Below are 27,239 nucleotides of genomic sequence, written 5' to 3'. Positions count from 1 at the left end.
TGGGCGAGGAAAAGAAGCAAAATAGCCAGATGTTTGTTTTTATTCCATCGATGTTCTGTTCCTACTGGTACGAAGAACATACGAAATAATTTAAACAATTGGATATCAATCAGTGATATCAATATTATTCTATTTTGTTTTTCTTACGGTAAATACTCTCCAATTTAATCACACAATGTACCACATTTCAGTGGTAAGAAATTCAGTACCACACACAAGTGTGTTTAGTATCTAAATCGATTATAGTAGTCTATAATCTGGCCGTACGCTACTCCGGATCGTCCAGTAATCCAGCGTTTTCATGTGGACTCTTTGAGAGTAAAGAAGTGAGAGACATGTCACTGCACACACATAATAGTTTGTGCTAATTAAATATGTCTTTTTTAGACAATATTCCTGCAATCCAATACAACCTGGGGTGATAATTGCTTGATTAGTGAGTATTTTATTTACTGACACTGTACTTTATTTATGTATTTATTTATGAGACTATGCTTGGGGGCAGGATGACTCAGTGGTAGAGCGCTTACCTCTGGTACGTGGGATCTCTAGTTCGATCCCCTGGGCAAGTAAGTTTGTGGTAAACAACATCATGCCATGAGTTTTCTCGGGTACTCTCATTTCCTCTCACATTGTCATTCCACGAAGTCTTCCATCACTCGCTTGCCTTAATCACCCACCTCCCTTAGCTTCAACTGTGAGAATGTTAAACTGAAAGATTTCATATCATTTCATGAGACTGTGCTTGCACAAAATATCTGGAAACCGCAAGTTCCATATATGACAATAAACTGTTAGTTTCGAAGCCGCTATAATCGTGCATGTCTTATAGTCGTATATTCCTTAACAAGTAATTATATAACATTTATAAATCTCATTCAATTTACACAGCAATCTGCAGGTAATGCAACATTTTCATATTAAAATATATTTGCGAAAGTATACTATTATTGTGTACCACAATGTGTAATCAAACAAAATATTTAATTGAATTTTAAAATGTGTATAAAATAGGCAATGTATGAAGTGGAGGCAGTTTGAATATTCTTTAGGATTCATAATCCAATGGAAAATTTAGAGTGCCTTGACTTCTACAATGCAAATGACCGGTTATGACTTCTAGAACTAGGAAGACGCAGAAAGAATGTGTAAGAATGTTGACGAAAAAATCATATAAACACTACCGGATTCTCTTCCGGGTATTGGAAGTTCTATTTTGACGTCGAAACTCTGCGAGTCAGATTGTTTATCATTAGTTGTTCTACTCCGTCATTCTGTCCATCAGAGGTTCTGCTTATCACCGTTACCAAAAGTAAGTGATTATGCATTGTCTTCTCTAGTCTTTAAGTCATACCAGTCCATACCATTCAAATATTCAACATCAGATCATTAAATTCTTATTCTACAGAGGTTGTTCAACCTACGTTTGGCCGATTTCGTTCCTTCCCCCTCCCGGGCAGAATGGACTCATCCGACCTGGCTCGTGGGGTCCTGCAGTGTTGTGCAGTGGCTTCCTGGGAACGGAGTTGTTTTTCCGCGCGAACGACAATAACGCACAAAACAAGACCACTGTTGTGAGTGTTGTGTTAAATTTGTTTCCAAGTGTGTGGGTTTCCGCTTTGTGACCAAAATGCCGCCCAAACTAAGCCGGTTTTGGGAAGGCTATGTTGCGGCCCTTTATGACGCCCACTTTAGTGTTTCTGTCATTAGAAAACAGTGCAAGAAGAATGGTTCCAACATCAGTTTAAGTGGAATAAAAAATGTTATTAAAAAGTACAAGGGCAACGAAACTCCACCATTTGGATCACCAACGAAGTTGCCTAGGAGGCGGGAATGCACCAAAGTCACCTCCACCATGCAGAGGAAACTTCGCAAAATGGCAATGCAAGAAAATCCGCCAACACAAAGTTGTATGGCTAATCGTCTTGAAGTGTCTTTGGGGACTCTGAGTCGGACATTACACCATCAACTCAAGCTGGGGAAAGTCATGAAAGCTCGCGGCCATCTTCTCACGGATGCCCACCAAAAGAACGAAAGTGTAACGCCCAAAAACTGTACGAACAGCATCTGGCAAAACAAATGTGGGTGTACGTCGTAACGCTCGATGAAGCATGGATTTACTTTCCGACTGCGGCAAACCGAGAGTCGTCATGTACCGAGAGAAAGGGACCGAGAACTTCAGAAGGTGGGCCCGTGTCTGTAAAGAATCCTACCCAAAAGGGTTCATGGTCGTTACTGGCTACTATTACCGAGGTAAACTGAAGATTTGTAGGGTGGTGAAGAACTGCGAAATAAATTCGCAGTATTTTCAGGAGCAGATCATGCGGCCGATCTACGAGCATGAGATTCCAACAATGTATGGAAATGACGCCAATCTGGTGCGCATTCACATGGACAAGGCCTCATCGCATACGTCACGATCGTCCCTCGCATTCTACAGGAAAATGGAGGAGGCAAGTGGTATACAGGTGATACATTTCAATAAAGTATCTGTTAAATTCTCCAGATGCAAGTCCTATGAACTATTTTGGATCCGGATTGCTGAAACGGCGTGTAACAACTGTGGAAGGACTTTGGAAAGCTGTGCAAAGGGAATGAGACAAGATTCCCCTCCCAGTTCTTCAGAGAAGCCTATTACAGTGGAAATTACGCTGTCGGACTATTGTTAGGAACTAAGGGAAACACATCGAGCACTTACGGACCTGGCGCCATGGATTCTTCTAAATTTTCAGGTAAGTGGAAATTGGCCAAATGTAGACTGAACAACCTCTGTAAATTATTTCTGTTTTATCGAATTTTATCTTTGAATTTCTATTCCCATGTTTCTAATTAATTCTGAGCTACATTTTCTACCCCCCCTTCCCCCCAAGACTTGCGTTAATTTAAATTACTTGTTGGAGAAACTGGGTGGATGTCAAGGCCATTCAGTAATTCCATGTGTGAGAATGGTTTGGGGTTCGCAACCCAGACAAAAGGTCTCCGTTTAACATGCCTCCGGAAGTTTTTAACTGTCTTTTACGTCACAAAACCGGTCACGTTTAAGGTAGATTGCGAACCTATTTTAGGTTTTAGCACTATGTATTTTTTTAAAATTTAATTTCATTATAAGCAAATATGTTTCACAATATTTTAAATTTTGTCCGTGATATAAAATCCTATGACCAAAATATTGATTTATACGTATTTGTGTATTTAAGACAGTCAAAACTTTCGACAGAAACTTTTAGATACTTCTATAATTCACTCAAACAATAAGTACAAAAGGATCCTAATAATAATAATAAAAATGAAATGAAATTTTTCAGTTTAACGTCCCATGATTATGCCCTTCAGGCTAAGGGAGATGGATGATCTAGGCAAGTGAATGATGATGGAAAAATTGCAGGAATGAGAATGGGGGAGGAAAGAAGAGTACCCCGAGAAAATTCACGGATGTTATATTGTCCACCACATACAATAATAATAACAAGCACAAAAAGCGTATGGTGTTGTTGCTAATCTAAACTTTATCTATTTGATATAACAGAATTCGGACAAAATGAAATTCAACTTCAGAGAAAGAGAGAGAAATAAATGTGTTTCATTCCACACTGTGAAAATACAATGGACTTACGAACTATAAGGGACCAATATTTCAACGAGAAGTGATAGATTTATTAGTCCTGATTTCAATAGTCAAATAAGGGAGAAATGGAATCTATCCTCCGAATATTGAATATATACAGGATGTTAATGAATTATGCCGACAAACTTTAAGAGGTTATTCCTCACATCAAAATAAGAGAAAAAGTTCATATGGACCTATGGCGAAAAGTGCAGTTTCAGAGCTAGGGCTGTCCAAAATCGTGAAAAAGACAAATTTCAAGAGGCCCTATTTCGAATTCGAGAGACTGTGGATGGTGGTTATCAACGTAAAGGAAGCCAAGCATACACAATCCAAAAGTGCACATTTCATCAATTGTCAATAGGTGTAAAGGTTATTCCCTACAGGGTGTAATTCTCAAATATGTTTTCAATAAGAGTTTTCAGATATACCCTGATTTCAAGAAGGGTCCGAAGTAGGCAAGAGGTAAACCTTGACAACAATGGACATCCAATGCTTCGGAGGGAAGGCAGAAGTGTTAGAAACCGGCAGCTCAATGTTTCTTTGTGTTCGGAATAACATGTGATGATATGTACTTTCTCATGGTATATATCACGTTTTCTTCACTTATAAGCGTGAAAGAAAACATCGCACCATGCGTTTTCCCGAGTACGAGAGACCGTGCTGCTGACGATCCGTAACACTTCTGACATCGCGCTAAAGGATCCCGTGTTCATTGCTATCACGATTTATCGTTTTCCTACTTTGGACCAATCATAAAGTCAGAGCACATCTGAAAATTCGGTTGATGGCATGTCTGGGAATTTCACCCTGCAGGGAATAATCCGTACACCCATTGAACATTAATAAAACATGCATTTTTGAATTGCGTATGCGTGACTTCCTTTACGCTGATAAGGACAACCATCCATAGTCTCTCGAATTCCAAATAGGGTCTCTTGAAATTTGGCTTTTTCACGATTTTGCACAGCCCTAGCTCTGAACCTACGCACTTTTCGCCATAGGTCCATATGAACTTTTTTTTTTCTTATTTTGATGTGAGGAATCACCTCGTAAAGTTGGTCGGTGTAGTTCATTAACACCCATATATCTCCGTATATTTTACCGCTTCTACTCTACGGAACTTCAATATTAAAACCGGAAGTAACAGATTTCTATAACACTCAGTTCCATGAAATGAAAAATGAAATCATTAAATTTTAGTTATGCCAGCTAGGCTAAAGGAGACGATGAAGATGAAAATTCAATGAAACAGTGGAATAAAGAAAGTGGGAGGAAACGGGAGAACCCCGAAAAACCCCATGCACACGTTGTTTGTCCACCACAAAGTTAAGTTGGCGCGAGCTGAGATCGAACCAAGGACCCCATGCACCAGAAGTGAACGCTCTACCACTGAGCCGCCGCGGCCCCTACACCCAGTTCCAGTAGAAGGATTAAAGCTGAGATTGTGTCTATTTTTGGGACAATAAATTCATATCAAAGAAACCATTGCATACCATCTATTTCCGTCTGACTCAATGGAGATCATATTGAAACCGAAAGTTGCAGTAAATTTCTACCACTTTCAATTTCACTTTTAATTTCAGTAGAAGGTTCAAGTCAGAAGTAGCATCTGTTGTTAGAACATTGAGTCCATATTAAAAATATGTTTTTCGCTATCCCTTATCGTTCCTCCTCTATAGGATCAATCTTGAAATCGGAAACGATAGATTCCTTCCTGTTCTGATTGGTCTAGAGAGATAAGGACAGGTATGGAACTATTCTTAGAATGCAAATTCAATTTTTTTAAAAAAAGTTTCTCGTTATTCATTACCTTGCTTATTCTATGATTATCAATATCGAAACCAGAAGTGCTGTGAAAGTTGCAATTTCAACGTTTTGAAAATAGAATTTACAAGTGTTGAATGTTGTAAAGGTACTTTTTAATTGTAGAATCCACAACAGGAAAACAGAGGTGGTATCTGAATAAGAAAATCTTAAAAAGCAAAGTAAAGGAAGAAAAAATCGAAAATTTCGTTTTTAAAAACATGGTGGCTTTATACAAAAAAAAACCGCACAAAACCGGCTTTTTTTTTTTTCATCCCTAAATTGGTCCTTTCCACACATAACACTATCAACTATCTGTAAACCAATAATCCTAAGAATTTCAATTTTCCTTATACGTTTAGGTTAATAGACTGTCATTTCAATACATTTTTTTTCCTCTATCAGTGAAAATTTGTTCCAATATAGATAATGACAAATATATAATTTGGCATGTTCTTAAAGCAACGTGCATTCGCATTTCTTTAATGCATTGAAACTGCTATAAAATAATACCTAGGTAATGTGTAAGTATCACAAAATTTGGAGGAGAGAAAAAAGATACTGTCCAGCTCGGAATATAAGGCTAGTGGTTATCGTTCTTAATTCACAATTGTGACTCCTAGGTTCGAATCCGGTAGCCGTTCATTCTCACAGAATTTCTGCCATTCTACTAGGTGAATGCCACGATAGTACCTTTAAATACATGCTTTGCACAACTTCCGTCCTTTTTTAAAGCCTCTCCACAGCCTTGAATCTTGCTTGGCTAGGCCAAGTTCACACATGTGCAACAGAAAAAACGTACATTCAACTTATAAGAAGTTTCAGTGCAACCTATGATTTTACTGAGTCATCTTCATACATATGCAGCAAGCGCTGCAACATTGTCTGTCTCACCTGAGTATTATGCCCAACGGTAGTTCACTTATCTAGCACAGCTAATGAAACCATCAAGCTGAGGTAGTATCGTGAATGTAGCATTAAAATCAGGATATAATATTTATGTCCTGTGTTATACAAAACTGCTGGATTGCCCAGATACAGAATTATAGAAGTGTTTAAAACCTTTCTGTATTTGATATCTTTATTGTAGTGTTACAATTACTATACGTAAAAATGAAGAAGAAAGAGCGAATAACTTTAAAACAACACTGTAGAATCACAGAACATCTCTTCTTAAGAGTTGTTATCTCCTTTCTCCTCTCTTTTCTTGAAATATCTAGTTGTTTCATAAACATTGTGACCGCCGTTTGACCATGCTGGGTATAAGTGAGTGTTGCCATCTGGGTATCGTGGGTGAAGCTGTATTCCTGAGTTGTTCATTCCACAGTGAATCGTGTGGCAGCGGGAACGTGTAACAATGGAGTGAGGCGACTACAAGAATCATGTTGCAGTCATAGTGCTATACATGGTAGACATACCACCACCACAGATCTTTGCCATCCTGAAATTCCTGCAAATCGGTGAAGAATTTGTCTACTGCACCATCCAGTGTTACAATGAAATGACAAGTATCAATGACCGGCAGTATAGTGGCAGACCGCGCGCAATGTGAGGACACCACACGCAGTTAAAGCCGTAGCGGCAAGGATTCGGCGAAATTCCGTCAGAACTCAATCAGTGATGTTCCAAGAGATGTTACGACATGTCCATTTCGATACCAACCATGTTAAGAGCTCTCGATCAGGACCTGGAACTCAAAGCCTACAAACAACGTACAAGTCACTTTCTGATATGCATTACGCCAGCAGAGAGTAATGAAAGCCAAACGTCTCCTCAAGGGTTACGCAGGAAATGATCATAGGACAGGCCAACGTCCCAGATTTCATCTCCACATCAGACTAGTATCCCAGATCTGAATCCGCTCGACTACAAAATGTGGTCAGTGCTTCAATCAATGGTTTGCAAGAAGAAACACTCTAAAGTGGACTTCTTCAAGCGCGCCCTAGTCAAGACAATTCCCCACTTTTTCATCAACATTGTTCGTAATTCAATAGACGAGTGACCCGCCAGACTCCGGGCCTAAATTCAGACTGAAGACTGACATTTTGAAAACTGATTGACATTCTTTATGTTCCACACTTAAATGTATCACCTTGCAACACTGTGACTGTATTTCATTTTCAAACCTTTTATAGTATTTATGAAATTATTAGGTATATGCTACGCGGAAACTCGAAGAAAGTCTTGACTACTTTTCAACCTGTGACAGTGATGTGTGATTTTCCTTTATGTCTTTAATACTAAGGTTATGAAGGATGAGATCTAGTGCTTAAAGTTCTTTCGATCAATAGCCAGAATGCTTAACTTAACGTGTAATTCCTAAAAATAACTATGCTGATAGTATAAAATAATACAGAATGACAGTAGCATCGACAGGGCAAAAATTAAGCTGAATTTAGCTGTACAATCTAATGTTTGGTCCTTTAGATTTAAGGAGATAGATAATAATGAAAGTAAATTATTATGAATGAATTGAAGGAATAACAATGTGGGAGGAAACTGAGGAATCCAAGGACACGATGTTTGTCAGAATTCACATCCCTGGGATCAAACCAAGACTCGTTACACCTGAGTCACCGTGCCTGCATATGAAATAACGAATGATAATTTATTTTAGTAGCATGTGGCGCAAACTATTTTTCCCAAACTTTTTAAATATTATAATTTCAATAAAAGAAATCAGTTCTGGAACTTTCAGAGAATGTTTATACTGTTATCTACTGTGATCATACTTACATTAAGTCCCAGATAATGCATGTCCCGTCCGTACTTGCACTCACACAGTGTTTACCATTTCTCGAAAATTGAATGCTTGAAACTGGGGCTTTATGCTCTTGCAACACACCGTCCAGAGTCTGATACGTTGGTTCAATTTGCCATATCATTACCTGAAATTTAATTATACTGAGATTTTAGAAAAAGCTTAACTAAAACTTGCAACAGAATCAAACCACAAAATAAGATAGTACCATAGAGATAGTCTAATCAAAATAAACTATAAAATACACATAAAACGCTGAGTAAGCATAATAAGTTACAAGATTAGACATATTCATAAATTTACTTCAGGACACTATAACACATCAACTTAATGTGACTATGTAATTAGCATTCGTGTACGAGGAGATCACTGCAGATATGGCAGATTTCACAACAGGTATTGACCAATGCAAAAATAGCAGATTTTCCAATAACCATAGATCAGTGCAGTTATGGCAGATTTCACAGTAGTTATGAACCTTGCAGACATGGCAGATTTCCCGGCAGTCATCTTTAAATGTCTAAGTAGACAAATCTTAAAGTGTAAAAAAGCCATTAAAACTTTTATTTTACGATAGCAAAATGAAACTTAGCAAATCATATTGATCTCGAGGTTTAAAGTTCAGTTTTATACAATTAGTGAAAAGTCAAAGCACTTAGATGCGTTATATTGCCACAATTGTGACCCGACACGCTTTGTGAGCGTGGTATAAGGCCAAACGGGAGCCCGGCCCAGCAAACGGAGGTCAACTGTTAGGTGTTTATTTAAATATGTTTATTACAGCAAATGACGAATACTTATAATAGAACAGATAAAAGTGTACATTCTTCACACGGGAAGAATAAGGTGTAATGAAAATAAAACAGTAAATTTGAACATTGTAAAACTTGCTCCTCTCCCTTTTTAGAAGAACTTTTAAAAACGCTGCAACATGTGTTCACTCATTTTTGATTAGACTTTTAATATCGAATTTCACCCTTATATATCCAACTTAAGTGAAGAGTCACATTAAGCACTTCCTGAGTTAAGAATCGAACATTTTAATACTAGATTTTGTACGCTTTGGATCCGAATTTTTGAAAACGTTGAAACACGTTTTCGATTAACTTCAACTAGGAGTTTATATACTAGATTACTTACCTCCAACTTAAACGAATACTCTCATTGAGTCTTTCTGTATAAAAAATCAGAAATTTGAATATTATAGAAATTGTTCCCTTTCCGCATTAGAAGTGGAATTGTCAAAATATGTGTTCTCTTATTTTTAATTAGGAGTTAAAATGTCGAATTCCACATTTCTAGCTTGAGTGAATTCTCCAGTTTCACCTTTTATAAAAAGAAAGAACAACTTATTACATTCTTTATTGCCAATTTTCTTTGATACGCATAACATATAAGATTGGCACCTCAAGGTCTTAGATCGACTTCATTTTATGGAGTAGGCAAAACCTACATGATGCAAAGGACTGCAAAGTAATACCAGGTGAGAGTCTAACGGAGCAACACAGCCTCATAGTAGCCGATATCTGCATCAAGGAAAAATTAGGAAGACGACGACATGTTCTGTTCGAATGAAAAGCTGGAGACTAGATGGGGCAATTGCTGAGAGTTTTGAAAGGAAATTACCACATTGCAAGTACTGTAAATGAAGGAAGAAATGCACGTGGATCAGAGTATCAGGCACTCAAGTAAACAGCAAGAAAAATACTGGTAGATACAAAAAGAGGCCTCATCGATAAGGAAACGTGGTGATGAAATAAAGTTCAAGCAGCCGTGAAGAAGAAAAAGGAACGATACAGAAAATTGCAGAATTCTGGGGATCAATAAGACCAAAAGGAATATAAGGAAGCGAAGAAGAACGCCAAGAAGGTATTTAATGTAACCAACGGCAAGGCTTATGATGGGTTGTACAAGAACCTGGAAACAAATGAGGGAGAAAAGATAATGTCCAATCTTTCGAAGGTAACAGAGAGGCGAAAGAAGGATATATTGCATATGCGCTGTAACGAGGATGAAAATAATTAGGTTCTGACAACTGAGGAGACTATAAAGAAGTGATCGAAGGAGTATTTCCAAAAACTCCTCAATGAGGAAAACTCCAGGGAAACTTGGAAAAATCTACACATAAATTAGAGTCTGGTTTTGCCCACGACTAGGGTAGAAGTAGATAGAAAATACCATAAAAAAGATGAAATGAGGTAAAAGTTTCTTTGTTTTTAAAAACAAATGAAATGTACAAGAATGTGGAAACTACAGGGGAATAAAAATCATGAATCATGCAATGAAGCTCTGGGAGAGAGTGATAGAAGCAAGATTAAAGAAAGAAACTGAATGGTCGACGACGGATACAATATTTTCACAGAGAATACTAGGACCTCCATATAGTCTTCATCGACCTAGATAAAGCGTATGGTAGAGTGCCATGAGACCTTATTGGTGAAGAAAAATCTAGAACATCTGTATAATCCAAGATATGTATGATAAATGTAGGACAGGGATGAGGATCTCATGTAAAACAAAGAAGAGTTCACAATTAAAGTGAGCCTTCAGCAGAGATCTACATTTTTGCAGATGTGATAAACAAGCTTACAAAGGATATCCAAGAATTAGCACCTTGGAATATGTTATTTGCGACCGCCGTCGTGCTGGTGAGTGAGACCACGGCAATACTGCAAGAAAAATTAGATACCTGGAGAGGAGCATTGGAGAGCAAAGAGCATAGGATTAGTAAAACCAAGACAGAATATTTGCATTCCCCATTCAACAAATATGAATCGAAAATACAATACAACTGGACGAAGAAGAGGTAGCAATGACGAAGAAATTCAAGCATATGTGATTAATACTGCAGAAAAATAAAGAAATAGATGATGTAAACAGCAGAATTTGCAGTGGGTGGACAAAATGGAGAGAAGTGGAAGAAGTATGTGTGATCACAGGATACCAATATGCCTTAAAGGAAAAGTTTACAAGACCATAGTGAGATATGCCATATTAGCAGAATGTTGGATGATGAAGGAAAGAGAGGAGTAGAAGTTGCATGTTGCGGTGACAAAGATACTACGGTCAATGTGTGGAGTGACGCGAAGGACAGAATTAGGAATGAAATGATCCGAGAAACAGTAAGGGTGAGACGAGTTGTAGAAAAACTGCAAGAAAGTAGGCCGAGATGGTTTGGGTGTGTAAGACAAAAACCTTCGGAATACGTAGCTCACCGAGTGGATGTTATGCAACTGAATGGGGAACGAGCACAAGGCCGACCAAAGAAGAAGTGGGGAAATTGTGTGAAGAACAGTATGGTGCAGTGTAGTGTCAGTGTATATGGTGCAAAATAAAAAAGGCGACCCCAGCTAACTGCGAAAAAATTAGAAGACAGAAAAAGATCTAGAAGACGACGACGAAAATAAAGGGTTGAAATTTTGAAGATAGAAATTGCCCCCATTTCCCTATATAAGAGCGGAATTTACGAAAAATGTTGAAACATATCTACAGTTATTTTAATGAGAAGCTTATATCCCAAGTTTTCTCTTTCGAATGAGACACTAAATCTTGAAAAAAAATATTTGAACCTTCTTTCAATCTCTCTTAGGATACGCATTTTAAAAATCTATTTTTATCCCTTGTTTTCATAGCAAAAGGAGTGGGTTGTTCAAATTATATTTTCTAGCTACAGAATGGCTTTTGTGTTGATGAGTGATTTCACTGCTTTATATAATAGTATAGGTATGAAAGGAAAAACATTCTAAAACGCATATAATAATTACGAACTTCCCAAATGCAATAATTAGTGCAGTACTGATTAGTTACATAACCAGAAATATCATGAAGGGCACTAATAACTACCATAACGAACAAGTGCGCTGACATACACCATACATTATGTGGCGTCACCGGCTAAAATGTGGACCATATGATCGACCAGATCCGTTTTCTTTAATAATAAGGAAAGACTGATATAATTCTCTTTGTACATAGAAAGACATTTAGTAATAATTTTATAAATAAATTCGGTGAAGGGTTAAATCCCGGACTGCTATTGCCTCTACCAAATAGAGATTACAATACGTAGTCTATGCATAATGAGTTATTAATGCTTTCACGTTCTGAAACAAGTTTTAGTATGTAAGAAGTCCGGCCTTTCTGAAATATTCAAGGCTCCCCCAAAGATTTCAACTCGGTTTACTTTGTTACAGATTTTGTATACATGGTACTCCTAATCCTAATTCTCAACCTATCTCTTCATTCCTATTCCCTGATATCCATTGTTTCACAATGGATCATCCCTGCTCTAATGGTTTAATAGGTCATCTTATCAAATGGTTTGGAACCTACACTTAAGCACAACACTTATGAAAATTTCTCAATTGGCCTCAAGTGATTTTCCACTAATGGCAGCGTACAATGATGACGACTTCATTATTACCACTAATAATTCGCACACTTCACTCTAATACAATAAATGTGACTGTCATAGCAACCTTCTATCAAATGAACTGTTTGGCCATATTCGAATTTTTATATAATCCGAAAATTTGAATATAGCCAAACAGTTCATTTAAAGGGAAGTTATACTGAAAAACTACAAGGTGATGTCACAAAAAAACAGTGACGGTAGTGCTTATTCGCATGTGTTTAATTTTTGACAGAAGATTTGTGTTTTACATTCCTTAATCCTTCTAACCATTTTCTGACTTTCCACATTCTCTTTCATGTTTTTAAATTCTCTTTGAATTTTAAGTAAGCTGAAGATGGAAGAAGGTTCTTCCGAAAGCGCATCTTACATGTAGAAGAAAACTCTGCTATTTTTTGCGGTGAGTATTCGCCTTTTAGCTTGTTTGCTAGAATGCATATTTACATTAAGTATATTAATGAATACTAACCTTGAACTTTACTTAAGCACTCGTACAATTAATTCATTCATATACAGATGGTGATCAGAAAAATGGAAACACCTGTAGTTGGCAACACGTCAGATGTATGGGTTGGCAATGGTGTCGTGGTGCCCGCAGCGCCGGACCGCTAGTGGTGGTGTGTTAGGTCGGTCTCCATACTAGTCAGGCGCAGTGGAACAACAGTGTCCAGTGGCTGCAGCAGACGGAGGTAGTGTAAAATGGGAGACCCCTCAGATTTTCAAAGAGGGCAAATTGTTGGTGCGCGGTTATGTAGAGTGAATGTGACGGCAGTGGCTACTGTGTTAGGTGTGTCGCGTGGGACAGTGTCGAAGGTGATGACGGCCTACACAACACACGGGAAAACCACATCGGGGAAGCGGAACAGTGGGCGGAAGAAAATCATGAGTGACAGGTCACGCTGGGTATTAAAGCGCATTGTCACGCAGAACCGTCGTGCCACTGCGGAGCAAGTGGCGGAGGAACTCAATCAGCACCTCCCCCACCCTGTTTCGTCAATCACAGTCCGCCGCGAATTACATGACATGAACTTACAGGGTCGTGTTGCACGGGCCAAACCGCTCATCAGGGACCATAACGCTTTCGCACGCCGCAAATGGTGCCGCGACCATGCAACTTGGACCGTTGAGGACTGGAAACGTGTGATATGGTCGGATGAGTCATCCTTCACCCTATTCCCAACTACGGGCCGTGTTTATGTGTGGAGAACGTCCAAAGAAGCTTATGATCTGCAGTGTCTCCGCCCAACTGTGAAACATGGCGGCGGCTCGGTGATGCTGTGGGCCACCATATCATGGTTTTCATTGGGTCCTGTGGTCACACTTAGCGGACGAATCACTGCCAACGATTATGTCGCAATTTTAGGAGACCACTTGCATCCTATGGTCCGGATGTTGTTCCCGGACAATGACGCTATCTTCGAGGATGATAATGCACCCATTCACACAGCTGGCGTTGTTGCAGCGTGGTTTGAGGAACATCACGCAGAACCGTCGTGCCACTGCGGAGCAAGTGGCGGAGGAACTCAATCAGCACCTCCCCCACCCTGTTTCGTCAATCACAGTCCGCCGCGAATTACATGACATGAACTTACAGGGTCGTGTTGCACGGGCCAAACCGCTCATCAGGGACCATAACGCTTTCGCACGCCGCAAATGGTGCCGCGACCATGCAACTTGGACCGTTGAGGACTGGAAACGTGTGATATGGTCGGATGAGTCATCCTTCACCCTATTCCCAACTACGGGCCGTGTTTATGTGTGGAGAACGTCCAAAGAAGCTTATGATCTGCAGTGTCTCCGCCCAACTGTGAAACATGGCGGCGGCTCGGTGATGCTGTGGGCCACCATATCATGGTTTTCATTGGGTCCTGTGGTCACACTTAGCGGACGAATCACTGCCAACGATTATGTCGCAATTTTAGGAGACCACTTGCATCCTATGGTCCGGATGTTGTTCCCGGACAATGACGCTATCTTCGAGGATGATAATGCACCCATTCACACAGCTGGCGTTGTTGCAGCGTGGTTTGAGGAACATCGGGATGAAGTTCAACACCTCCCCTGGCCCGCCCAATCCCCAGATCTCAACATAATTGAACATCTGTGGTCCGTCTTGGAAACACGACTCTGGCGACGATTTCCACCTCCATCCTCTCTCACAGAACTGGCCGATGCCCTGCACGAGGAATGGTTTACAATTCCACTTGCTACTATTCACGACCGCTATGCCTCCATTCCACGTCACATCAAGGCTGTTCTGAAGGCGAAAGGTGGCCCGACACCATATTAATCTGGTAAGTTGCAATTTCGTTCAGGTGTTTCCATTTTTCTGATCACCATCTGTATATTTCAATGACTTACTTAAGCACTCGTATAGTTAATTCATTCGTATATGTTTCAATGACGTTTCAATCCTTAGAATAAATAAGTTAAATTTCTTTAACAACAAAGAAAAATTAATCTTTTTTACTCCAATAAATCACTTGAAGGGATGGTAAACTTCTGTGTTACACAATAGCTTACATCTTCGGTTAAATAATTCCTGGATGAGGAATTCACTATTTTAATTCTGCATCCATGATATAAAATGCTTACTTGGACTCAAATTATCAAACTAATACAACAACCGATATCACCTCCCTGCTGTAAAATCTTCGAACTTCAGTATTCGTAATTCGATGAAAATAAGTAGTATTTACATTCTACCTTTGGCGTGGAAATAAACAATGAATTTAAAATAGCATCTTCATTCTCTGTGATCTTTTTAATTTTAGGAATGGAACATATGGCTAACGGTAGTTTTTCAAGCCAACGGAGCATTGGAGTCTGTTTTACTGTTTAAGTGGAGTCTAAGGTTAATATCAATATAATAGCTCTTTGAGAATTAACTGCGTCTTCCATGTTTTACATATTAAGGTTAAAGACTGAATCATACTGGTCGGGTTTACTAATATAATTACACAAATGCGTTATAACCTGTTTATACGCAGAAATTTTAGTTATCAGACATACATATACTGATATAGGCTACAAAAGTTGAAAAAAAAATGCACGACTGAAACAAGAATCGAATCCGGGTCTCCGTTAATCACTACAGTCCCTGAGCACAATTACTATAGAGGAACTCATCATAAAGGAGCTCCTTCACTACAAAATCGCTTGTTTCCTCCATTTATCAAATTAATTATGAGCCCTGTATTATTTAATGACTCGGCAATTCCCATTACTCTTGAAACATCACTCACACATGCCTAGTCTTAGTGATATAGATTTTGAAAAGGCGTTTGACAGAGTCAATCACAAAGTATTATTACATAAGCTAACAACTATAATTTCTCTCCTCCCTTGATCAAGTTCTTCTCATGATATTTAAGCAATCGTAAACAAAATGTTATCTACAAAGAGTTTAAATCAACTGTCTCTACTGCGTACTCTGGAATTCCACAGGGCTCCAACCTAGATCCGTTATTGTTTCTTTTATTTATTAACGATCTCCCTGATCACATATCATTAAGTAACAAATTACTCTTTGCGGATGACCTCAAAATATACGCCAGGATAGAGACCACTCATGACTGTCTCAACTTACAACATGACTTAGAAACTATTGCAAACTGGTGTTCTCTTAATAAACTTAGTGTAAACATAAATAAATGTAGTATTTTATCGTTTACTAGAAACAAAAATCAAGTAGAGTTTAATTATTCATTTAATCAGATCGTATTAAACAGATTATATTCAGTGAAAGATCTCAGGGTTACGTTTAATACGAAACTAAAATTTAATGATCATATAGTGAACATAGTTAATGAATCTTTTAAAATGTTAGGATTCATAATTATAACGGGAAAGGAGTTTAACAATATCACCACACTAACAAAAATGTATTACTCTTATGTCCGATCAAAACTGGAATATGCTGCTATGATCTGGAACCCATCGCAACAACAATACCGAAACCAACTCGAAAAAGTTCAATCCAAATTTATCAAATACTTAGTATACAAGAGTACTGGAATCTATCTATCTTACGAAAACTATCTGACATTAATAGACAACTTCTGTATCCCTACACTAGAACAAAGACGAAATGTGGTAGATCTGATCTTTCTTCGTAAAACAGTACAAAATGAGTTTAATTGTACAGATCTGATATCGACATTTAATTTTCATGTCCCGACACTTCACTCGTGTTGAAAACTCTGGCCTGTTCTATTGCAAAAAGGCAAGGACCAACGTATTATTGAAGTCACCAATCTGGAGAATATGCTCTTTTTATAACAAATTATGTATCGAACACAAAGAAATTTATATATGTAATATGAACTATAATATGTTCAAGAAAATTGTTGTAAGTTTATTTAGTAATGCACCAACACTATAATTGGGCTTTGCCTGTTGTGTTGTTGTTCACAAATAAATAAATAAATAAATAAATAAAAGTCGTCCTAATCTGTGAAGTATTACTTGAGTTGGCACAAACACATCCGAAGCAATATTATACTGAAAACTGGCATGTTGTGTCCTCTAAATCAGAAGCGAACCAAAGAAAGATGTGTCTACTTATCTCATAGACAGATATATTTCATGGAAGTACAAAATGTGCGTGATGAATTTAAAAAAAGAATATATGGAAAAAATATATGAGTGTAGTTTTTATTTATTTATTTATTTATTTATTCAGTTGAAATTTTTCCAGTTTCCATAATACTAATCTGCAGGGAACAAGTTTTGATAACAAAGAAAAGCTAAACGCTAGACCGACAACGAATTACAATAGAGCACTCGGCAAATGGAATTCTGAGCTTCAATCAGTGATGCCAACCTGAAACATTATAAAATCCTATCTCAAGAAGCAAAAATTCCCATTTTGCTTTTGAATTTCCCACCTTATACTACAGAAGGTTGTTCGCCGTATATCCGATCATTTTCGATTCGGTGCTGCCACCTGGCGTATCATGGTGGAACTACGGATTTGCTGGCGGGAGCAGTGTTGTGTGTGACCTTGTAGGTGTGTGAGTGATGAGCAGTATTATCAAATGGAGCCGAAAATCAACCGGTATTGGGAGGATTACGTAATAGCAATTTTCCATGCCAAGTTTTCGTACGTATGCATTGTGAAACAAGTGTCGGGAGAATGGATTAACACTCGGAGTGACGACTGCTAAAACTATTGTGACCCGTTACACACAACAGATTCCCCTTGCGAAACATCCACCCACGAAAACCACCAGGAGAAGGGCTGCAAGCAAAGTGACACCCGTAGTGCTAAAGGGAATCCGTCGATTGGCGTGCCATGAAAATCCCCCGACTCAACGTGGGCTACAGATTCCATCTCGCAACGTCACCTGTGTACAAAACAATTCGTAAGCGCCTCAGGTTGAAGTGTGTGCGGAAATCCCGTGTACACTACCTTCTACCGCGTCACATTGCAGGACGTGAGACGAAATGCAGGAAATTGTATGAAAAGTATCTGGCGCGTTCCAAATGGAAGAAAATTGTTACAATGGATGAATTATATGTCCATTTCACTGCTGGTGGTCACATTCGGGCGAACACATACCGTGACATTGATGGCAAAGGGTGCAGCAACTTTGTTCATTATTGCAGGGAAAGTTTTCCTTGTGGCTTTACGAGGGCCACTATTTATATTTTGAGCCTAATAATGAAAAAAAAAAAACTAATTTGTCACTTAAAATTTATTTATTGTTTTTCGAAATATGCTCCTTTATGATCGATACACTTTTGGATTCGTTCGAACCATTTGTCAAAGCATTTTTTCCAATCTTCTTGAGACACCTCCATAATATGGTTTTTGAACGCATCAACGGCTTCTTCCGCCGACGAAAATTGTTGTCCACGCAATTTATTCTTGACATTCGGGAACAAGAAGTAATTGGATGCCAAATCAGGACTGTACGGCGGATGACACATCAATTCGATTGTTTGAGTGTTGAAATAGTCGGTTGTTAGACGAGATGTGTGAAAGCCCGCATTGTCTTGATGAAGAATGATACGACGGCGCTTGTTTGTTTTCCGTATTTGACCGAAGACCTCCGGCAAACAAATTGTGTACCATTCAGAGTTGACCGTTCTACGTTCCTCTAGAGGCACAGTTGCCACATGACCACAGATGGTCTACGGAAGGCTTGTAAGGAGGATTGGGACAAAATTCCCATGCCTGTCCTGTGTAGTTGTGCAATGAAACTGCGATGGCGTGTGATAGTCCACAATGCCGGGGGTCCAATAGAACATGATTGGTGGTGATGGTCCACAATAAAATATGCTACTTTCTCAGTAACTGAGTGAAGTATCTGTAAAATTTGATTTTCCCATGTTTATAAAAAGTAGTTTATGAATAAGTGTTTTCCTTAATCAAATCAGCAATGCAGTGTCTCCATTATGCCGTCACTTTCTACCGAGCGTAATAATACTATAAAAACTTCGTTCTTCACATTTTTCATGCGAAACGTTTTGCAAGTTGATTTTTTTAATTTAGTATTTTACTTTGCTTCTTGTCTTCTTTGATTCTTTCGTTTCTTTTATATTTTTTCAGTTTTCTAAAATATCACAACATAATTTGTTTCTTGGTATTTGATTTCTGAGAATCACACATGACTAAGCCATTCTTCAAAGCACTTTTACACTAGCATGCACTTTTCCGTTATCAAAGTAAATACGAGAAATATTAGTTTTCGCACTTCGAGCTAAAACTTAACGATTAACACTCATTCCATGCTTACTGATGACTCATAATATCTACTTTCTCCCTCCAAAGAATTTTGTTGATCCTATAGAGTTAAGTCCTATAAAAGAAATCACATTTTGCAAATTTTTATGAACATTTTCTATATTCTTTTCCGAAAAATTAACGTCAAAAATTCAACTAAATGGGTTTTTTCCCCACAGGTTAACAGCACTTGTTTCACTTCTCCACCAGTTTAGCATAAGATTTCTCTATGCTTATCAATATACATGAATATGTTTCAAAACTTTATGCTTCTCTGTTACTTTTGTTAAAATTGATTATGATTAGTAAATTCATACCTGGCCTTCGCCTCCTCCACTAGCCACTTTCTTCCCATCCAGAGACATGTCTATTGCTGTAACTCCTTTGCAGTGAGTCTGAACTATCTCGAAAATACAACGGCCAGTTTCTGGTGTGTACGCACGAATAGAACCATCATTCCACCCTGAAAAAATCAATTAGTTAAGTTAATATCCACAATTTTCTTCGTCAGTCACTAGTAACATTTATAATATTGTACCATTACAAAAACCTGTGTCCTTCTTCCGAAATTATTTTATTTTATATGAACTGAAGGAATTTGACAAAAAATCTAAATTAAGAAATTTTCCTCAAATTTGAAATATTGAGAAATGTTAATAAAATTATTTTGTATTTTCATTTTATTATTATTTTTTATTTATTTATTTAAAGCAAAGTTAATTTATTAATCCTTCACTGATTTCTGTAATAATTGTTCTAATAATATTAATATATTTGTGGTGCTATGTGGAAAATACAAAGCACATTACGAGTTTGAGGGATTGTTGTTTTCTGTTCATATTGAGAAGCTTTCAAAATAAAAACATTACGATTTTTAATAAGAAGAAAAGTAAGTAGTTTGTTAGAAATACACAAGATATCTTGGTCATTTTCTGCAGTACTATAAATATGACCAGGAAGTTCAATTAAAGAATATCTTCCACACAGAAATACGTATCTGAATTTCAAAAATTGTTATAAAGGTAATTTTTGAAAAAAAAAAAAAAAATCAAGGAATCAAAAACAGACTGTGCCAAAATCTTCAGCATATAGTCCGGTTCGATCGCCGGCTCATGCGCACTTGTTAACTTCGGTGTGAAAATCAGTTGCTTCCTGCTGTATGTATTTTTGCTGTATGTATAAATGATTAGCAGATTACGAACTAAAGACCAAGATAAACAATAAGCTTTTTAACACCTGTCGAGATTATATAACAGCAAATAAAGCTCTATCTCAACTTGCTGTATACAAAGATCATAATCGAACTCGGGGTCAGTAACACTAAAGGAAGCAGATAAACACAGCAATACTTTCCAGTACTAAAGAAACCATTTAGTACTGGAGAGTATTGCTGTGTTTATCATATTTGGTCACAAATTGTGTGTATCTTTCTGATATCAATGTACAACGTACTTTTTTTTCCATTACTTTGTTTTACTGTTACAATTAGATTTAGTACATACCGCTTACGATAGATTTCCCATCGCTGCTGAAAGCGATACTGGTGCATGTGAAGTTTGCCACGTTAATTCTCAACAATTCCTGTGACGTTTCTGTATTCCATATTCTTATAGTTTCCTTGCCACAAGTTGCAAATACTTTGTTATAACCACTGAAATAGAAATATAATTGTTTTAGTTATTATGATTAGACAAAATGAATCTTTCGACATGAATAAATAATAAAACTCATCTACTATGCCTTCTTTCCTTTTCGTTTCTCTCCTCTTATTCTTTTTCTAATGTATTTAATTTTAACCCCAATTAATTTTTCCACCGCCTATTCTGAAGGATATTAGGAACTAGAATATGATGTTATGTTTTTCATGTGTGTATGTAATCTTTCCTTATTTATTACTATTATTTAATATTTTCTGAATGACTTATTATTTTCAGAAAAGAACTATTGAAACTGGTTCATCCATTTTGAATATTTTGGGCAGGAAAATATATTAAAAGAAATTCTGTCAAAGAGAAAACGCGAGCTTGTATCTTATTGAATAGTCGTTAGAAAAATCCGGTACATTTTTTTTAATTTTACAAATAAATAAAAGATGTAAAAGATTTAAGTAAATATCTTCGCAACTTAAAGAGGCCATGGATAACAAATAAGTTAAAAGAAACGGAACTTAAAACAGGCTTATTAATTTCTTTATTTTTGCTTTATTTACTAGCGTAGTTGTGAAGCCATCTTTTACGTTGAAACATAGGAATGAATGTTCGGAAGATAGCCGGGCCAATCTATTAACTGATTTATTCCAGCATTCGCCTCATGAAACTAAGAAGAAACCCTGGGAAAACATTAACCCCTTCCACTACGATTTATTTTCTGAATTCTGATAATTGAAGTATAAGTTATAAAAAGTGTATTATAGATGGTTTATCATAATATAACTTTCAAAACATCAATATAGTAACCCTATGTGATGCTACAATAGCTTAAATTTTATGACGAGTGTAGCTCGTCATTATGCGATTTGGCACCAAGAGGCCATGACCAGCTAGACTCCTCATTTCAGTGCAAGGGATTAAGCAGAATAACTTGTTTTAAGGTTCGAATCAGGGACTTCTCGATTAAGAAGGAAGACCGCATAACGTTTATCTATGCCTGCTCGATATATTGAATAAAGAGACGTCCAATCTTATCACCAAAGAAAACTGCATTGTTTACAGAGCTCCCTCGTCCCTATATGGTTAGCGTTCGCATGTTTCATGCGGGAGATCCGGGTTCATTTCCGATGGTATCTCACATAGTTCAGATCCCACCTTCAATTGTAAGTTCACGTCTCACATAGCCTTGCTGCTTAAAGAGACGCTAAACTATTCAACCAACCTACTACATTATTTATAATTTAACTTTCATTCAGCAATTTCAGTTTGCTTATATGTTACCTTTTTCATCAAACTACCTAAATAAATTCTACCAAGACAAATACAAAAGAGTTTTTTGTTCCTGCTTACATAGCAAGAAGTGAGTTATTAGATAAAAAAGAGTTCTAACAAAATAAGGGAGGTGTGGAGTGGAGGTAACAAGTATTCAGATGTAGCTTTTGCGGTAAGGCTATCTTCAGGGAAAAGCTAAATAAATAAATGAAAATAAACTTACCGTGGAAATTTAACATCAAATACTGATGAAGTGTGACATGATAATAGGAGTTTTAGCTTAAAATTTATTAGATCAAGTCGGTAGATTTCACACATAGTTGTCCCAACCCATACATATCCATTCACCATTACCAATGAGGTCACGATTCCGTTGACTTGTGTTGATTTTATCTGAAAATGAATGCATATAAGAAAAATCATATATTAATTTCTTATACTAAAATACAACAACACACTGAGCAAGGCTATGTGATAATATGTAACAAAGCACACAATCACGTAACAGTTTCGACACAATAACTGTGTCTTCATCAGACTTCCACTCCTTCTGGCTGTTTGGGAGTTAGTCACCTCTTATATACTCTCCGGAGATTAACTTTAATTAGGCTCCGCCCCTTCATTAAAAAGTAACACACTTATGAATTTCTCCACCTGCCTTTTCATTCCCTTCCATATTCCTTAACAGTCATCTACATAACGGCAAAAAAGAAGCAGTCTTTCTCCTCCTCTTTTTATCGTCTCCTTCTCCCATCGATTCATTATTATATCTGATAGTACTGGATTCAAACAAGATCCTATATTAAGTCCTTCCTTCATTTTAATAATCCTGTCTCTGATTATACAGTATACATTCTCCCACAATGCCCTAATCCTTTTCTTACCTTCTTACTGTCCAGTTTTCTATTCTCTTTTCACCCATTTCCTCTTCTATTATTTTCAATATTTCTGTTCTCTTAAGGCTCGGTATACACAAAGGCCGGGTTCACAACCTCCACCCGAGCTATATTAATGGACGTAAGAAAAATATCGCAAACTGTACGGGAGACAATTGACAGGGTTGATATGAAAGACACTTTTCATATTGTACAAGGATTAATTTATCTATGCGTAATGGTAACACTCGAACAATTACATGCATGCCTTGCCATCTCTTGCGAGGTACATATCGCGCTTTACCGCCAGGGGCAAGAAAATTTCCTGTAGAGAATTATGATCGTTGCCGGATACGGTTACGAGGAAAAGTTGGAGGTACATAAGATGGATAAAAAGGTAAAAATGAAATCCTGCCTACTTCTAGAAATCCATTATAACCCCAATCCACCGGATTTACATTTTTCGTTTATGCGGAGCCAAGACTCAGGTGCAAATTCATATGGACAAATCATCCAACCATACCATCAAATCATCCCTCTCGTTTTATCATGACATGAAGCAGGAAATGGAAATCCGTGTTACTCCCTTGTATCGCATTCCTGTAAAAAGTCCGATAGATTTCTGCGCATTTGATCTGCTAAAACGGCGTCTACAACTTCCCCTCCCACGTAGCCTCACTGGCCTATGGAATGACTAGAATTACTATATCTCTGTTCCAACGTAGTTTCTTGCAACAGAAATTACGATGTCGGGATACTCCATAATGCTACTGGTCCGATAGAATGCAACTGGTGGTGGCGAAACGCCTTTTCACAGGGTAAGTACATTAAAAAACAGTCAGATTTAACCCTATCAGCTTTCTATATATTAACGCACTAGATTCTGAACATTCACGTAGCTTGAAAAAGTACAAACAGAACACACACCCTAAGTATGCAAATACTCACGAATTTAAGCGCGATTGCTCAGTGGTGGAGAACTCACCTATGGCGCGTGAGATTCCTGCTTTGATTCCAACTCCCGTCAAGTGGGCTTTGTGGTGGACAAACACTGTATGCGTGAGTTTTCTCGGGTTCTTCCATTTCCTTCTACTTGATTCACTCCACCATTATCATCCATCTCATCATCATTACCGTCTCGGTGCAAAATCGTGGGACGTTAAACTAAAAAAAAATATATTAGAATTCGAGCAGTACGGTAAGCCGGAGATCCGTGTTCGATTCTCAGTCAAGTTACAAACTTTTGCCCTTCGAATTTTATTGAATTCGTACCTATAAAACATATAATATAAAAAAAATCTAATATTTTCTCCATGTCATAACCGCCATGAGTGCTCAATAATAATAACAATAATATGTATAGTTCTTCTGAATGGCTGAGAATTGACTTAAAAAGGTTGTAATTAAGAGCCAAGCAGCCTAATCAATTGTACCAGATTACCGAATTGCTATGTCGTATGGTATGACAATTACCACTTGTGACAAATGTGTTTAAATCGACTGGCTACCATGACCGTTGACAACTCCTTTCACTCACTCCCAGGACAGGTCTCCGACCTTTACACCCTTAATATACAACTTAACACACAATGCTGACACTCTCTTGAGGCCATTGCTAACACGAAAGCATTTCATTAATACACGTAGATATAGATTACTTTGTGTCAAATAGATCTACCTCACCAGACTCACCATAAGGTCACCTTCACATAACGTCAAACAGCAACATAATAGTACAGAAGAGAAACTTGGGTACTAAATGTTCAATTAAGTAGAATACATCATACAAAAGATGAATATACTAATTCTGACTAGTGAATTCCAATTTTGTTTATGTGTTGGTTATATAACAATAACGGTACACGACTTTAACAAGTTCGGCACGAGTGAGTGGCATGGAAGAGACAGCATACCGGTACGAAAATCCTGATTATATGTGACAAGATGATACTGCAGGTATATGCTATGTGAAATGGTATCCACATGAATAAATGCATGATGTTACACCATGAATTGGAAAACTTACTTACCATTGCAAATTATAATCGCGGTAGTGCCATTAGAAGTAATTTAGAACTGATTTAGTGGATATATACTGGTAAACTGGTTATTAATAGACTACTGTCAAGTGTCGATACTGTTAATAATTCTTATCATAACTCTTGAGCCGAATGCTTTCAGTACGCGTGGTCCCGAGTTTGATTCCCGATTTGAGCACTTGCTTAGAATATAAAACCAAGGAATGGCTCGGATCCCACTTTAAACAATAGGTCTAGTCTCATGCTGAAAAGGGCGTTAAATTTCAATTTACCAAACAACCAACTTCTATCGTTAATTTGGAATGTTCTTTCCACTTTCTACATGTATCAAGAATGAACATGTAATTTCGGGGCCATGGATAAACGACTATTTTTCCTGGAATAGGAAAAACTTTCCTCTACCCCCTGTGGCTTAGCAACCGCAAACTTCACTGGAGTTCGCGAAGGCGTCAATGCTGCTAGATTTCTAAACTGAACTAACGAAGGTTTTATTTTTTAAAAGGATCCTCTTTCCTTCAGAATGACATAAAAAAATAAATAAATAAATAAATAAAAAGCGAAGAGTGTAAATGCCTGTAAAAGGGTAAATATTCATTCTCAATTCCTGCAAGAGTCTTTGGTGCTACAATATACAACTTAAAGCAGGTAGTAGGGTTATTTTCCTTTTTTCCTCTTGAGTTTTATAGTTTTCCGGATTTTCAAAACCATAATAAAATGAATCACGTTCTTGTAAATTTAAACATGATTTTTTTGAAATTTATATATAAAGGGGGTTTAAAAAAAAAAAAAAAAAAGAAAGACAGTTTGATTTAGGTATTCTTCATCCATGAATGAGCAGTAATACATATAAAGAAGTTAAAGGTAAAACAGATTTTTTCTACTGTTTTGAAAATTAAACAAACGAATAGAAAGAAGGAAAAAAATCTTAGCTTAAAACGCTTTCTCAATAAACTTCGTTGCTTATAGAAAGATTCAATTTATTGTTTATAGCCAACGATAGTTCACTGGCGCAAATCCCGAAGGTATGAGGGGGACATGTAAGGATGGAGATGAAATGTACTCCTGGAACGCTTAATCGATTGCAAAAAACAGCTTATCACCATTTTCATTTTATGACAATTACGATTAAAACCGAAAGTAATTAATTTCTGCCACTTCCGGTTCTAGTAGAGAGATCAGAGTTGAGATTAAATATATTCTTAGGACGCTTATTTGATTACAAAAACGCTTTTCGTTATCTACTATGGTTTTTATTCTATGGTAATCAATGTTAAAACAGAAAGTGGTACATTTTTGCCACTTCCGGTTTGAATAGGATGCTAAGACAGAAAATGGTACATATTCTTAGAATGCTAAATCGATTCCCAAAAAAAGGCTTCTTGCTGTCTCTCTATCTTTTTCAATCTATGTAGATCAATATCGAAACCGGAAGTTATAGTGGATTTCTACCATTATCGATTTTAGAAGAGAGTTAAGAATGGAGATGAAACGTATTGTTGGGACGCTTAATCGATTCCACACAACCGCTTCTTGCTATTATCTACTGTTTTTGCAATATAGTGATCAACGTAAAAACAAAAAAAAAGATGATATTTACCACTTCTGGTTTGAATATTGCCTCCATCAAGGAACTCAATTTCCAACTTTTGATCTACATCTTGACCAAATCTGGTGATGATCCATCAAATAGTTATTAAGACTTTTCTGTCGAACGAATGGATGGACACATGGACAAAGTAAACTTATAAGGTGTTTTGGTGTACCAAACTCCTTAATAAATCAATAAATAAAAGTAATACGACGTACACTTAAGACAAAAATGTGGTTTCATTAAAAAAAAAAAAAAAGTATATATAGAAAGAAGCTATTAGTAACATACAGGAATCATTCAACTTACGGCTGACAACATAGGCTGTGACGGTGATTTCAGCTCGAACTGAGAAGCACCAATTTTTTTCTCCGGTGGCTTCAGCTGTTGTACAAGTTCTACCGTTCCATCTCCAGCTCCAACTAAAATATTACCATCTTCCATTAGTTTCATTGACGTCACTCCTAGAATATAAAAGGAACAGATCTATAGTCAAACATGTAA

At 37.3% G+C, this 27,239-nt stretch overlaps 1 protein-coding gene across 2 annotated transcripts in view; it reads right to left on the bottom strand.

The window, feature by feature from the left end:
* The window catches only part of LOC145664554 (cilia- and flagella-associated protein 52), a 101,169-nt gene that overhangs the window by 23,355 nt on the left and 50,575 nt on the right, over positions 1-27,239 (bottom strand). For both annotated transcript variants that reach the window (XM_081731321.1, XM_081731322.1), the window contains 5 exons: positions 27,045-27,199; positions 22,457-22,626; positions 20,815-20,963; positions 19,630-19,775; positions 8,147-8,298 (listed from right to left, as the gene is read on the bottom strand). In XM_081731321.1, the coding sequence (XP_081587447.1) occupies positions 8,147-8,298; positions 19,630-19,775; positions 20,815-20,963; positions 22,457-22,626; positions 27,045-27,199 (772 nt within the window). The remainder of the gene's footprint in view (positions 1-8,146; positions 8,299-19,629; positions 19,776-20,814; positions 20,964-22,456; positions 22,627-27,044; positions 27,200-27,239) is intronic.

The sequence above is a fragment of the Thermobia domestica genome, chromosome 11 (assembly GCF_964235325.1).
Source record: "Thermobia domestica chromosome 11, izTheDome1.hap1.1, whole genome shotgun sequence".
In the NCBI taxonomy this organism is placed as follows: domain Eukaryota; kingdom Metazoa; phylum Arthropoda; class Insecta; order Zygentoma; family Lepismatidae; genus Thermobia; species Thermobia domestica.
The sequence above is the reverse complement of the archived record's forward strand: the minus strand, read 5'-3'. Positions and strand labels throughout refer to the sequence as shown.